General features: G+C 27.9%; 7 protein-coding genes across 8 annotated transcripts; 3 read left to right on the top strand and 4 right to left on the bottom strand.

Annotated features, from left to right (window-relative positions):
- Nucleotides 1–771: 771 nt before the first annotated feature.
- Nucleotides 772–3,354, bottom strand: LOC118069828 (homeobox protein MSH-D-like). Its single transcript, XM_035088164.1, has 4 exons — nt 3,029–3,354; nt 2,809–2,958; nt 1,770–1,873; nt 772–1,264 (listed from the first exon to the last, which is right to left on the bottom strand). Exons 1-4 carry the CDS (start codon nt 3,315–3,317, stop codon nt 962–964), a joined length of 846 nt encoding a protein of 281 aa, XP_034944055.1. The 5' UTR covers nt 3,318–3,354; the 3' UTR covers nt 772–961.
- A 1,708-nt stretch (nt 3,355–5,062) lies between these two features.
- Nucleotides 5,063–7,640, top strand: LOC118069832 (uncharacterized). Its single transcript, XM_035088168.1, has 7 exons — nt 5,063–5,169; nt 5,613–6,203; nt 6,286–6,489; nt 6,555–6,739; nt 6,811–7,106; nt 7,170–7,399; nt 7,466–7,640. Exons 2-7 carry the CDS (start codon nt 5,953–5,955, stop codon nt 7,638–7,640), a joined length of 1,341 nt encoding a protein of 446 aa, XP_034944059.1. The 5' UTR covers nt 5,063–5,169; nt 5,613–5,952.
- On the bottom strand, nt 7,607–9,108 carry LOC118069831 (putative carbonic anhydrase 5). 2 transcript variants are annotated; one of them, XR_004690690.1, is made up of 4 exons: nt 8,732–9,108; nt 8,500–8,644; nt 7,939–8,163; nt 7,607–7,849 (listed from the first exon to the last, which is right to left on the bottom strand). XR_004690690.1 is itself a non-coding variant. In XM_035088167.1 (3 exons), exons 1-3 carry the CDS (start codon nt 8,913–8,915, stop codon nt 8,136–8,138), a joined length of 357 nt encoding a protein of 118 aa, XP_034944058.1. In that variant the 5' UTR covers nt 8,916–9,108; the 3' UTR covers nt 7,607–8,135. The 2 variants fall into 2 exon arrangements, 1 of the variants encoding a protein (XP_034944058.1); XM_035088167.1 differs by having other exon boundaries at nt 7,607–8,163.
- mRpS18C (mitochondrial ribosomal protein S18C) lies at nt 9,099–9,917 on the top strand. The gene is made up of 3 exons (XM_035088166.1): nt 9,099–9,300; nt 9,393–9,490; nt 9,551–9,917. Exons 1-3 carry the CDS (start codon nt 9,264–9,266, stop codon nt 9,851–9,853), a joined length of 438 nt encoding a protein of 145 aa, XP_034944057.1. The 5' UTR covers nt 9,099–9,263; the 3' UTR covers nt 9,854–9,917.
- LOC118069829 (uncharacterized) lies at nt 9,899–10,834 on the bottom strand. The gene is made up of 3 exons (XM_035088165.1): nt 10,558–10,834; nt 10,271–10,478; nt 9,899–10,208 (listed from the first exon to the last, which is right to left on the bottom strand). The coding sequence occupies exons 1-3, from the start codon at nt 10,698–10,700 to the stop codon at nt 10,029–10,031; spliced, it is 531 nt and encodes a 176-aa protein (XP_034944056.1). The 5' UTR covers nt 10,701–10,834; the 3' UTR covers nt 9,899–10,028.
- Nucleotides 10,835–11,021: 187 nt separating this feature from the next.
- On the bottom strand, nt 11,022–12,816 carry LOC118069827 (uncharacterized). The gene is made up of 3 exons (XM_035088163.1): nt 11,832–12,816; nt 11,509–11,727; nt 11,022–11,440 (listed from the first exon to the last, which is right to left on the bottom strand). Exons 1-3 carry the CDS (start codon nt 12,794–12,796, stop codon nt 11,146–11,148), a joined length of 1,479 nt encoding a protein of 492 aa, XP_034944054.1. The 5' UTR covers nt 12,797–12,816; the 3' UTR covers nt 11,022–11,145.
- A 233-nt stretch (nt 12,817–13,049) lies between these two features.
- On the top strand, nt 13,050–14,506 carry TBC1d7 (TBC1 domain family member 7). The gene is made up of 5 exons (XM_035088174.1): nt 13,050–13,189; nt 13,292–13,641; nt 13,735–14,016; nt 14,080–14,209; nt 14,281–14,506. Exons 1-5 carry the CDS (start codon nt 13,148–13,150, stop codon nt 14,392–14,394), a joined length of 918 nt encoding a protein of 305 aa, XP_034944065.1. The 5' UTR covers nt 13,050–13,147; the 3' UTR covers nt 14,395–14,506.
- The last annotated feature ends 2 nt before the right edge of the window (nt 14,507–14,508 follow it).

The following is a 14,508-nucleotide window of genomic DNA, read 5'->3' as shown; positions in this document are numbered from 1 at the left end:
TTATTTGTAATAAAACATTTGTTCATAGAACATACATTTTGAATTACTATAAATACTGCTTATATAAAGCAAATAATTTTCCTACAACATTAAATGAAAATATTTGTATCAATGGAGAATTACAAGGTGCCAATATGATGATCATATAAAGAAAAAATAAAAATTAATAACGTTTTAGCTTGGATAATTAATTAATTGTACATAAATTTTTTATTTAATTACGAAGTATATGCACTTTAAATACATATCTCTAAATGAAAAATAAATTTTCCCAACTTGTCAGAATAAATCATATTTCTTGATTTCATATTTTTCTTGTCTTCATAATAATAGAAAAGCTGAATGCTACCAGAATAAATTAACTTCTTTTTTTGATATAATTCTGAATTTCATCAAATAAATTTAATCTATGAAAAATACACCATAATAATGAAGCCTAAATAAAAACACCAGATATTTATTTATTATTGTTAGACAAAAATAGATAAATGACCTTCTTTTATCGATTGCTTATTCACTAATATAAACAATAAAAAAAATTTAAATTGCTTTTTTGTTTTTATTTGATATTTTAATATTTCAATACAAATTTTTTAATTTCATATACAATTAATGTTTATTCAAATGATAAGTTACTTAATATTCTTACATTCTTAACTTCGAGAGTATCTGAATAAACTATGATATTTTTCTAATCATAACTTATTAAATCTAATTTCCATTTTGTCATAATGGAAGAATATGTATAATTAATAATGTTTTTTTCGCTCAATGTTAATTTTTTAATAATTTACTGATATATTTAATATTTAAACAAAACGTAAATATCAATGGCCCTGTTAAATTCAGTCTACGTGAGTAAAGCAACGAATAGATAACATAATCAAACATATGTGTAGAATATGTTACTGGCGCCAATTCAATATTTGCCTTGTATTGATCACGAATATGATTACCAATCTTAAGCAATTCTATCAGTTGGTGGCATGGCTTGATTACTGGGCAACGTTGAAGACACGGGATCTTCAGTCAAAACTGTATTTAACATCAAGGGCGATGTGTAATAAGGTAACAATGAATACTGAGTTGATGGAAAATAGGCAGATGAAAGGAGACCTTGACGTTGAGCAATTTTCAGTCTAGACGTCAATTGTTTCTTCCATTTGGTTCTTCGATTTTGAAACCATGTTTTTATTTGAACTTCCGTCAAGTTCAAAGTCTTCGACAACTCCATACGTTTACTGACACTCAAATATTTATCGACCTGAAAATTATATAAATAGTTGAAAAATGTTATTTTAAATGATTTTTATTATGTACATAATAAGAAAATATTCCATAGGATTTTAATAACAATATTATAAAAATAGATAACAAACAATTGACAAAAAAAACTAAGAAAGGTTTTGTTACTAAATTTTTATATATAAATTCACTCTTTTTCTAGGAAAGTTGCATTGATACTATGATAGGTGACTTAATCAATGGGAACATATCATTGAGAAATAAGATTGGCTCCGATTAAAAAGACTTCTATTAATATCTTTACACTCAATTCTGAGAAAAAATTGATAACGAATAAAATTTATTACAGCTTATCATTTTATTAGAAATTCATTTGAATTCCTGTTGCTCATCTGTTTTTTATTGTAGTTTTTATGCTACATTTTGGCTTTTTTACTTTAAGTATCAATTAGATTTAGCAAATTATTTACATTCAAAAATAATCTTAGAAGTCTTACACATTAGGTAATAGTAGTTAATCTTACTTTGAATTCAGCTTCTAATTTTTCCAGTTGTTTCGCACTGTAAGCTTGTCTAGGTTTTCGATCAATCCCAGGTTTCCTGGACCTTCTTCCACTAGGTTTGGGTGCTAAAATAGTAGAATATGAATTGTACAGACACGACTTTTAATGTAAACAAATAATATTTTAAGTGTCATATTTCTGCTGAACAAATACTGAATCTTAACAATGGGTGAAGATCAATTATCACCTGAACAAAGTTCCTATAACATATAGAAGGTATTTTTATTCAAATATTTAAGGATAAATAGCGTCCTAATGCGATCTGGTCTCTTGGCAGAAAGTCAAGAAAATGCATAAACAGTTTATGATGAGGTATGTTTGACAACGATTATCGTCTAAGTGTGAAAATAAGTAATAATATTATATTTCCGTGCAGAAAAGTCCTGAATACTATAGCTAAGCTATCAGTTGTTTCACAAAAGATATAAGATGTTGAATATTATTGATTTTTATACCTCATGTAAATTTTTCGGTTTAATGAGATATAAAATTTGATAAATACATAGACAATTACATCATGAATTATTTGCTTAGGATTTTTAACATCTTTAGCAGGATTTTTAACGATTTTAAAGTAATAGAAGTGGAAACGGCCACTCAACATGACTGTCCATGTGTTATTTACACCAATAATTATCTGACAAGTGCTCACACAATCAGTCAATAATTGAATGTCGCATGTTTGGCCGAGACCTTAAGTATTTTTATGTAATTCTGCTAAAGATACAGTCAATGTAGATGAGTATATACATTTTACGACTTTTTTGTTGGAAGGGTAGGCATTTAAGAAGAATTGTTAGAAAATTCATTCATATTTTACGGTAAAATCTACTCAGAAATTTATATAATAAATTTTTATCATACATAGACCGTCAATATTAAAGGATGATGTAAAACTTGAACTGAGAAAGTTAACGACTGACTTAAAAAATCAGATTTTACAGAGAAATTTGAAAATTCTTTTTTATTATTGAAAAAATATTTTTGAAAATTAATTTACCTTGAAGTCCAAATAATTGATTAGCTTTAGATTGAGTAAACCAGTTCCCATATAAGAATGGTGCTGAAGTCAATGATGTTGGATATTCTGTTGGAGCTCTAAAGTTGTCAGCAAAAGTCAAATCAGAAGGAAAATAACTTCTATTCATACCTAAGAAAGGTATTACATAATTTTTATTGATGATCTATAAATTAAAAATAAAAAAATATATTTCACTCACTATTTTCATAATATAAATTTCCAGGTACAGCTGGTATCGCGGTCGGCTTCACGAAATGTCCTCGATCTTCTTTAAATTCTTTATGAATTTCTTTATCACTGTTATCATGTTGAAGTCTATCTTGAACTTCAACTTCAAAATCACTCTTTTGAACATCTTTTTTACCGAGAATACTGTCTATAGAAAATGCACTTTGCACTGATGATGATGAAGATATTTTTCTTGATGAAACATTTCTTCTTGAGTTATTCACCACACTATCTCCACTAGAATCTGATGCATAATCCATAGGTTCATTTAATTGATGAAAATATTCTGAATTACTATCTCTCATTTTTTTAATGATAAGACCTATAAATCACTTCACAAAATTTTTATGCTTAGAATAAAACTTGATATTTTAAAAACTCATCAGAAATTTATAAATAATTATTATTTATTAAATTTCTTGTAAATAACAATTTACATTTTATTTGGAATATTCTTTAATATTTTGTGGAATTTAGATCAAATTTTTAGAAATGAGAAATTCAAAATGTTTTCCTAATGTTCAAGAGTGATCTCACATCATCGACTAATCTTCCACTAATCCTCTATCTGTCAGTAGAAAAGGTGGTATCACCTAATAGATGACAGGTGGCACGTGTTGTGGTCCAGCAAGCAAACTACCCTACGTATTATCCCCACCTTTTCTCTGTTGAGAGGTCGGATCTTCGCCCTCGCAAGCTGGAGAACGCTGACACTTCCAATCTCTCCCACCATTAAATCATTTTTTTTTTTACTCATAACTCTTACCTCAGACATTTAAAAAAAATTTATTTATAATGAAATAAGAGCAAAGGTTCCAGCAACGTATTATTGAATAACTAGTTTTTGTTCCTAAAAAAAGGTACTGCTCTAAACAATTTTTTTCTTTCTTGAGCCTTTTTAATAAATTTTTTGAATAATTAAACAAATTGATTGTATCTTAAAACATTTAAGACGAAATAAAAAATTTGTAGAAAGTCATGGATTATCACAATGCCAAAATTTAGGATTGGTTGATACGTGCGCATGCTTTAGTAAAGATAACCGCCCTCTAAATATCACTGGTAGCTACAGGAAATAAAAGATACTGGATAAATATATTGGTGTAAGTAAACTAATGGCCACTCCATCAAAAAAATCTTAGCAATAAATAGAAGCTATGAATGTTTTCAGAAAAGAAACATGATAATAATAAACAAAAGTAAAATATTCTATAGGCTCTTATAAAAATGATCAGTAGATAAATGTAATAAAAATGATAAATCATGAGTGAATTTTTTCTTCAATTTTATATTAAATAAAATAATTGATAAACCCACTCATATGAAAAATAGTTTAGTTATTCGTTTATCTATACTACTTGTTTTATGACATCCATCTGTATTTCCTGTTCTACGAAATTGGTTCTAAAAATTATCAAATGCGATGAGAAATTGTGAGAAAAATAGCACGTCTTTGCCAAAAGTAATCCTAATAAATGAAGTATAAAATTCCTAGAAACATAAAAATTTTAAACATTCTTTTACATGATCTTCAGCACCAACTGTTCGTAAATCTTACATAATTAGATAAAATATATTCAGCAATTAATTAAATTTAAGTGTGCTTTTTATTTATTTTAACTATATCATTTATCTCAAATAATAACTATAAGAATCCTAAAATTGCGTATTTACGAATAAAATTCAATATAATATAATTGAGCCAATCAATCAAATGAAATAAAAAAACAAGTATTTTTTTATGATATCTATAAAAAAATTTCTCACATTAAAACACGTGAGAACTATCAATACAGAAATAAAATTCTATTATCAAAATATCCATTGGACACGTTATGGTTTAAGAAATTCTTTTATTTCCATTGTTTGTAGGTGATGGAAAAACAAGGTGAAAAACCGGAACGTGAAAAGTGGGCGATTAATGTTGTAAGCTGGAATGGAAGCTGTTATAGAGTAGCACGAACATCACTAGAAAGGAGGAATATTGCCACTCTCGCTAGATATTAGACAGGTGAGCGAGTTCCCAAGGGAACAAAAGGTCCCATCACCTCAACCAGACATCCCCTAAAATCATACTGATTCACTACGATGTAAAACATTTATAAGAGCTCCGTAAGTGGTTTTTAATAAATATATATTTAATCATGAGTGTCAGATTACATTTAAAATCGATCGGTCTTTAAAAATATAGGGGATTACTTAAAGTTTGTTTATATGAGGTTTAGTCATGACATGTTTTCTTTAGATCATTTTCACTAATTTGAATACGTTTATGATAGAACGAGATTTTTTAAAAAATAATTTAAATGATACATATTCAAGTTATGGTGACTTAATACTTTTTAATAATCACTTTATTTGTTATCATTTAAAATGATTTTCGACTTGCTAAATTCCTATGATGTTAAACTCAATTTTTTTCTCTTAATAATTTCAATTCTCAGCAGTGTAATAATTTTTTGTTTCTATATTTGATACATTTGAGTTATTTATTTAGTTCAATCTGAAATGTTACTGCTCCAATTATCACTTAAAGATCTATTACTATATTTCAGGAAGTTTTAGCTTTGTATCAGTCAAACATAAACTAGTTTCTGAATCATCGAAAAACCTACATTGATAATTACTCCGATAATTTAATGGAATAAATTCTATTTAGCAAGTCAACATAACTTTATTAAGAAAATATATGCAAGTCTAAATGATACCAACGATTTTTATGAAAAAGCAACAACGTCACGGTCAAAGCAATTACATCTAGCGGTCCAAATAATTATTGCACACAACAGTGTGTCTTTTAATCTACGATAGTTCATTTTAACGTTGATGTTTGTGAAGACAAAGTTGCTATACAATATTTTTTGAGTAAATGTAATTTTTATTCAATAAATCATCATGAAAATTAAATCTAAAATCATTTTATTGATACCATTTGTACTAATAAGTTCAACTTTAACATCGGAAGAGTGTTATTACGATGGAGATGACTTTTGTGTTTCTCAGGAAGATATTTTGTCAGCAGATTTATTGCCCGGTACATTTTTTCTAAGTGATCCTTTTAAAGAATCAAATAAAAAAAAGGCTCGAGTGAAAGTGAATAACAATGGAACTTTTGAAGAAGCTTTAAATAAGATGGATTATCACAGGTACATAATTTAAATTTACTAAAAATTTTGTTCCAATCAAATGTTTTTGAAAAAACTATTTAATATAATTCTAAATTCTCAGGAAAAGAATGAATGAATACTTATGCCATGGCTTCATGGCTGAAGAAATATTTAGAGACATGAGATCTATACGCGTAAAGCGACGTCATGATGAAAGCAGTTCAATGAACTCAATGCCAGATTTTTTAGGAGATACTAATGTCACTGTACATGATAAACTACTTTCTGATGAAGGTAGTAGTAAATATAAAGAATGGCTTCAAAGGTATACATCGAATAAAACTTTTGCATAGTTTGAAAGAAAATTCTTAATGCTCAGTTATTATTTAGAACAACAACTCTAGACGATATTTATCGTCACTACAAATACAACGCCGCTAAATCAATGGCACATAAAAAAATGGGACCAAGTTCATTAGAAGCTATTGAAGAATTCGATGGTGAAGTCACTGGATATGCTATTCCTGCTCCACTATCTCATGAAAAAACAGAGCATTATTATGAAAGCGATGAAGGTAATACTTTTAATAGTTACAATAATAAAAATGTCCAAACAAATTTATTTGAAAATTTTTTTGTAATCTAGAAGCTTCTCCAACTGGTTATCACTATAGTCATCATCCTCCACCACCTCCCCATCATCATCACCATCCACCACCTCATCATTATCCAACACATGATGAAGTAATACCAGTAGTCCATGAAGAATATCATTATCATGCACCTCTTCCACATGAAGAAGAATATGAAGAACATAGACCGCCTCCTATCCATCATAAGAAAAATGAATTGTCAATCAAGGATTTCTTTGAAATAGCTTTAACAGCTTTAGCTTTCTTAGCCTTTGGATGTTTTATTATTCAATTACTCATGGCTATGACGGTAAAGATTAGATTAGAAATTTTACTAATTGGTTAATTATTGAATTATCATTATATTCAATAGTATCCACCAACTGCATCAGTTGCAACAGAAATAGCAAGACATCAACGAGCGGCAACGTATCGAGATGTTTCTGAAATAAATGAACTATCTCATCGAGTTTTACAATCTATCGAGGCTATAATAGTAGCAGAGAATGATTCTGGACGTTGTTTGGAGTGGGTCTTATGTCGAGACAATCAGTTTTCTACTCAAATTACTAGTTCTCAAAGAATTTGGATACCTATGTGGAGGTAATGTTCAAATCAACAATCCTTTAAAAAGTAAATAATTGATAACATAAAATTATTATTTAATAGTTTGGGTATGAGCTGGCTATCTTCCCGAATGATACAGAAAGATTCCTGGTCTGCTATGTTCAGATCTATCAAAGCCACTGTTCTTGGATTGGGAGGTGCGAACTGTGCTGCAATTTATTCTGATTGTGATTTGGTGAGCGAAAGAGCTAAACGGCGTCGACGTCGAAAAAAATAATATTATTTATAATTACTTATAAGATCATGTATATTTGTATCAACCAAATATAAAAATTATTAATCTTGAATAATCGGGAGTAATGAAGCATGTGTAGACCCTGAAGGATTTACAAAAAAAACTTCTACATGTTTTCCATCTTTCAATGATTTGCAATTATTTAATATTGATTTAAACCGCACACTTTTTAGTTTACGGAACTCAGCTATCTAGATAATTTTTTTTGACGTAATTTTAGTTACTTTAAGTAAACTAGTCGGTTTATAATTTATCAGGTGAATTAATGTAGTTAACTTACTTGATCGATCGATATCCCAATTGGTCTCCTGCTAACAAGCCACAAAACTTGAGATTCATCATTTTTCTCCGTGAGTAAGCCATTGTAGAAAAAATAATTTTGTGAAAATGGTCGAAGAATTTTACTGATAGGTTCTGCAGCTATTCGTGTTGAAGTATTTGGTCTTTTTAAGGTAGGAAGAGACTTGATAATGTTATTTAATATTTCATTTGCTTGTGACTGCAACTACAAAACATAAAATAGTTTTTATATCATGATCAAAGTAAAAAATCATTAGTTTTGCGTGTTTAAAAGTAACAATTACAATAAAAAAATAAACAGCAATTACTACTCCATTTTTTTTCTGTCGGGCAATTTCAAGACTAGTAATTCTATCATCGAAATGAACTGCATGGAGTTCCATTGGATATCTATGGAATACGTAGTATCAACGATATAAATTTTATTTAATGAAGTGAATATTACAAGTTGAATTACTTTCAAATCAAATCTAAAATATTTCATTTTTATACGTAATAAAAATTGCGTGATTGTGAAAAATAAACATTTAAAACGTTTTACCTAGCACTATCCACATAATGTTCGCTTCCAACCATTTCATTAGGTCCCCAATGAAAATGAAATTGAGAGAAGATATAATTATTAGATAATGGTCCACCAGTCAAGAGAGGATGGTGGTTTTCTTGCCACTTGCCATTAACAATAACTACGCAATAAAACAAAAAATATTGATATAATTACTATTAAATAGATTAGAGGTCATAGTAGACAAAATCATTTTCCTCTTACATACTTGTTCTTCCTGTGTTCATAGCTTTCAATTTTTCTGGAGATTTATCATAATTGTGCCAGATTAAAGGTTCCAAGTTAATTATAGTCATTTTACTAATAGTTAAATTAATGGGTGATTCTGATTTAACATTTACATCGTCTTCTTCAATGTCTTTCGATAGTTTATCGTTTTCAGAATTGTTCATTCTAATTAATCGTAAAATGTTTCATGGATAATACAAATATCTGATAATTCCAAGTGAATAAAGCGTTTATAAATCATATTAGTACACAAGATATTTTTCATCTAATATTTAATGTAATCGTATAAATATGTGTGTTCATGATAAAATGTAAATCAAAACGATCAAAACACAAAACAACCAACATTCATGCGCACATATGGTACCGCCCTCACCAGTCTGTTTTTTCAACCGGTATGCCTGTCTTTGTTTGTTAGAACGAAATATCTACTTTAATTTGAAGATAATAATAAGTTGACAATTGATAATTATTGTAAAGTAATTTATATAATAAAATACAGAAAAAATATCATGATATCAATAATAAAAACTATTTCAGAAATTTATAGTAAGTAACTTTTCTAAATAATTTACATAACCTCACGCTTGACATTAATTCGCTCAATTTATTTGTATAAATTATAAATCAATTTATTTTAGAATTTCCCGTTAAAATTTCATATCGCCTTGTTCATAATACAACTAATAGTAAACAAGCTGAACCAGCTGCTCAGGAAAATGAAGTCGATGATAACCTTGTAAGTATTAAATGATCCTAACTTTTGAATAAAATTATTTATATGGAAATTATTTTTTAGCCAATAACATTAAAATCTAATCCATTTGAACGAGAACGAAAAAAATGTATCTTATGTCGTTTAAACATTCGACCTGATTACAAAAATTGGAGATTATTATCTCAGTTCCAGAGTACATTTACAGGAAAAGTTTATGGAAGACACATAACAGGTTTATGTAAACATAAACAAGAAGCTGTTGAAATAGAAATTTGGAGAGCACAACAGAGTGGTTTTATGCCAACATACCATAAACATGCTCCATTTATACATGATCCTAAATTATTTGACCCTGACAATCCATTCAGACCCCACAAATATTAATTTTTTATGTAGCAAAATGTACGTTTTTATTTCTATTCAATATAATAAATATATTATACATTACTTTGACTCTTTAATATTAGTTAAATCAAATGATAACATTTTTAGTAGAAAATGAAAAAATAACTCTCTTTATAATAAAAATTTTAGATTTCTTAACTTATATAGATTATTCTTAATCTTTAGGAAACTTTACAATATCTTCAGGAATACCTAAATTTAACAGAATATCAGATATTTCAATAGATGTTTCACTTTGATTATTCTCTGAACAATCTACTTGGTATTGAATTAAGGCTTTATGGCAAGCCTGTCTCCATTTATCAATATCAGCTCTCAAATCTTCCTTTTTGTGCTAAACAGAAAATAATTAGAATTAGATCATAATTATAGACTTCGGTTAGTTAAAAAAATTACCTTTCTTCTATAAGCAAGTTTAACTTTTAAACTTTCAACTTCTTGTCGTAAATTTCTGACTCGTTTTTTTAATTCAAGTAAATCCCTTTTATTCACATTGAATTTTTTTTCAACCTTCTCAGTAGAATCAGTATTTTGTGGACTATTTTCTGGATCTTCAAGTTCAATGCGTCTCCGTTTAATTAGATGTTCTGGAGACAAGGATATACTATAAGAACAAAAAAATGGAACATAGAATAATTATATTTTCAATAAATTTATCTTCAATGCGAAATTGTTTTTCTTACTGTATTGGCGAGGACAACAGTCTTTTTGCATTATTTTTTATCGGTGTAGTATCACATTTAAAAGGTGAACAAAATGGTTTGTTAGCCAAATTGCTATTTCTCAATGGAGTACGCATTATATTGGTAATTTTTTTATCATCCATTTTTATGGGTTGATAGAAATAACTGGAAAGTTTAAGGATTACATCCTTTGTTAATAAGTACTAAATTGAAGTAACATTGCAAAGGTATTTATTTTGTTATGTTTCAAACTTTTTATTCACAAGTTTTTAACATAGATATATTGTTTTACAAGAATTTCAAAAAATTCAATACATCGTAAACAAAAACATAAAATTATGAATCTAATTCTTATATTATTATAATTATTATAAAGTAATTTCCAGTGAATTAGGCAATGTTTATTGATATTTTTTAACACTTTTTTTGGTTATGATATAGCCCTCTATCGGCTTTATACGTAGGAAAAATAAAAATAAGAAATGGCGGGTATTTAAAATAATTAATTACAAAATTGCCACTTTTTGTGAAATACAACAATATTCAATAAAATAATCAAACTATAAATTAAATATTGAAAAAAAATACTTATTTCTTTTTAGAGAACGTTGAAGAACGAAGTGGATTAAAATCATACATTGATGTAGAATCTAATGATTTGTTATCTTCATTAATATTGTGCGAAAGATTTATTTTATGTAATATTTTTTTACTCCCTGTGTTTGAGTTTTGAATATTTCTATTTTCTTTACCATAACTGAATGCTTCTTTTAATGTTGTTTGATAAAAACTTTTTTTAGGAACTCCAACTCCCTTACTATTATTTGTAGCTTTCACATTTTTCAAACTTAACGCACTGTTTGAAGATTTTTTTGATAATGCCCTAAAAAAATATCAATAAGTTGTAAATAAAAATAAAGTAAATAATTTTTTTCAAAGTAAATCACTTACTTTACTCGTTGTTTGGAATTCAAGGATTCATGCGAACCATTAAATTTATTTGAATCATTGTTCTCTATAGTAATAGGTAACTTTGAAAATCGACTCTGATTAAGACAATCAAATTGAATATCATACCCAACAATTTTTGGTGCAGGTGGAATCTTCATTGATGTTTTATTGTTAGATTCTTTTACATTCATAGCTTTTCCAATATCATTTAAATAAGTGCTGTATATTTTTAAAAATAGTTGATTGATTGTAATTTATGAATAGAAAAAAATAATCTTCTGTATGAAAATAAAACAAAAATAATATTTGTTCTACAATTTTACCTCAATTCATATAAATCATTAGCTAAATCAGCTAAATATTTATCTCGATTAAATTTAGTAGATATCATTGCATTAACATTTGGTTTTGAGACATCTTTGCTTTTCTTTGCTATCTTAAAATTGCTACCGATATCATCAAAATTAAGTTTTCTCTTGCATTTGGAAGCAGGCGTAATTGTTGCTTCTCTAACTGCATTATCAATCTGCTCAAGCTCCATTCCAGATGGGAACTCTGGATCCCACATTGGTTCATTTTCTTTGTTTGTACTTTCTACTTCAGTTTGAACTTCTTGATCACAGAAAAATATTTTCCTTGAGTTATCATTTATGTTCTCAAAAATATTACTTGTAGCATTATCATCATAATTTTGAGAAGCTAAATTTTTTTCTCCCACTTCTATGTTGTGCAGTTCATCATCATGATCATTATAAAGAGAAACATCATTTTCCTCATCAATATTTTTATATTCATTAGCATTTATTTCATTTGATAAAAGGTTATCTTCTCCTAGATGAGTTGGATTATTGGATTGATTTTCTTCTTTCTCAATAGGATAACTCAAACTAATTTGTGATAATGACTGAGTAGCTTGTAATAATTCTTCATTGTCATTAAGAGCTTCCGCAAATAATTCATTAATTAATTTTTCAGAATCTGAACAATTTTTATCAATATCTTCTGGATTCTGATGTTCGTCAGCAGCAGCTTTATTTTTACATTTGGAACAGACAATTTTTTCATGAAAAAATTTCATCAAAATTCCTCCATTCTGAGTCTCATCAGTAACAACTTCGCTTCTACATGAAGAACAAAAGCTTTTATTGTTTGGCGTATCTTCATCCTGGTTTTGATCTATTTCAGCTATTTGAGCCATTTCATTTTTGCATTCAGAACAAAAGCTTTCCTGAATTTCTAAGCTATTAGAATAAGAATCGTTCTCGGTTTTTTTATTTTCATTTGTCATTTTTATTGGAAAAAATTCTAAAAATATAAATTTATAACTGACTAAACTAATTTTCAATCGATTGCGAATGACAATAACTTTCTGTATATACTCCAATAATAATTAAAATTATCAACAATCGATCTAAGTTTATCACACACAAATTCGCGCCAACTTCAAATAACGTTTGCGCAATTAAATTGATTAAGCAGCTTACACATGGCGGCGATAGCGAGGTCGCGTTTGATGTGTAAGCACCTTTATAGATTTTTATTAGAGGTTGAGTATTTTTGTGTTTATTTGTTTGATAGTAATTATATTTAATTATTATCATAGTATTTATTAATTGTCATTAAATTAGACATAGAGATCATGACAGATGAACGTAATTTTCGTTCTTCTTACTATGAAAAAGTGAGTACTTTGATTTATATAAAAAATAGTCAATGTTCTAAAATATTGCATCGAGAGGTTAGATGTGATTTTTATTTATGACAATTTGATTTTATTTGATAGGTAGGCTTTCGAAGTGTTGAAGAAAAAAAATCATTAGAAATATTATTAAAAGAACGACCATTTGACAAGGCGAAATTAAAACAATTTTGTCTTCGATTTACTGTACCTGCAATACATAGAAATTTTTTATGGAAGATATTACTTGGAATAACTCCAATTTATCCAGAAAGTCATGAATTTGTTACTAAGCAAAGAAAAAAAGAGTTTAACGATTTAAAAAATGCACTAAAAGTTACAAGAATTATTGATGAAAATGCAAAATCGCATCAAATTTTATTAACAATGTGGTTATTAAGAACACGTCGAGTTAAGATGGATATTAATGCTCAATTGGATACACCTCTATTGAGGTAAAAGAAATATTTTAAATAATCATTTTCTATTGTAAGCTTAATTATTATTCAACACTGTCATTAAGTTATTATTAATAAAAAAATTTTCAGAGCAATGAGCAGGATGTCTGAAAGTCTTTGGCATATCATGGAGGGCGATGGCGAATATGAAAATATGATAGATATTTATTGGTTACTTGATGGATTTTTGGATCACGTAGAAAAATTTCATAATGATGGAAGGTTAATAGAATGTACTTCCACACTTCTTGAGAAAGAAGATCCTTGTCTTTATAAACATTTATTAAAATTTGAAACTTTCAATCACATTCCGTTTGATCGATGGTTTGGATCGTGTTTTGCTGGAACGATAAGTGATAGATCTCTCCCAAAGTATGTCAAAAATTACTTAAAAATAAACGAATCCTGTTTTTAATCTAAATCTTTGTTTTTCAGAATTTGGGATAAAATTGCAGTTGGAGCTTACAAAATTTTGGCGTTTATTGCTGCCGTTATTTTCATGACTCTTAGGAGACTGCTTTTAAATTGTGACAACATAAATCGTGTTTTAGAAACTATTTCAAATGTAAATCACCTATGAGATTGACTTTACTTTTAATCCATTGTAGACGATTAATTTTAACTATCAAATTACAGATAAACGAAGAAACATCTGAAGTAATAGTCAATAAAGCAATTGAATTATGGCAACAAAGCGGATCAGGACTTGTGACAATGTCACCTAATACAATTTGCACTTTAAATACGTGACTGAGTTTAAAATCAAGTTTCCATAGCTAATAATTCAGGGTTCAAATAATTTTTATACTAATTGAATTTGTAAATAAATAAGATAATTATAAGGATGAAAAATGACTAATAAGA

This window comes from Chelonus insularis, unplaced genomic scaffold (genome assembly GCF_013357705.1).
Source record: "Chelonus insularis isolate UGA/USDA-ARS -01 unplaced genomic scaffold, ASM1335770v1 contig_44_pilon, whole genome shotgun sequence".
NCBI classification, from domain to species: Eukaryota; Metazoa; Arthropoda; class Insecta; order Hymenoptera; family Braconidae; genus Chelonus; species Chelonus insularis.
This window is presented reverse-complemented; position numbering and strand designations above follow the sequence as displayed.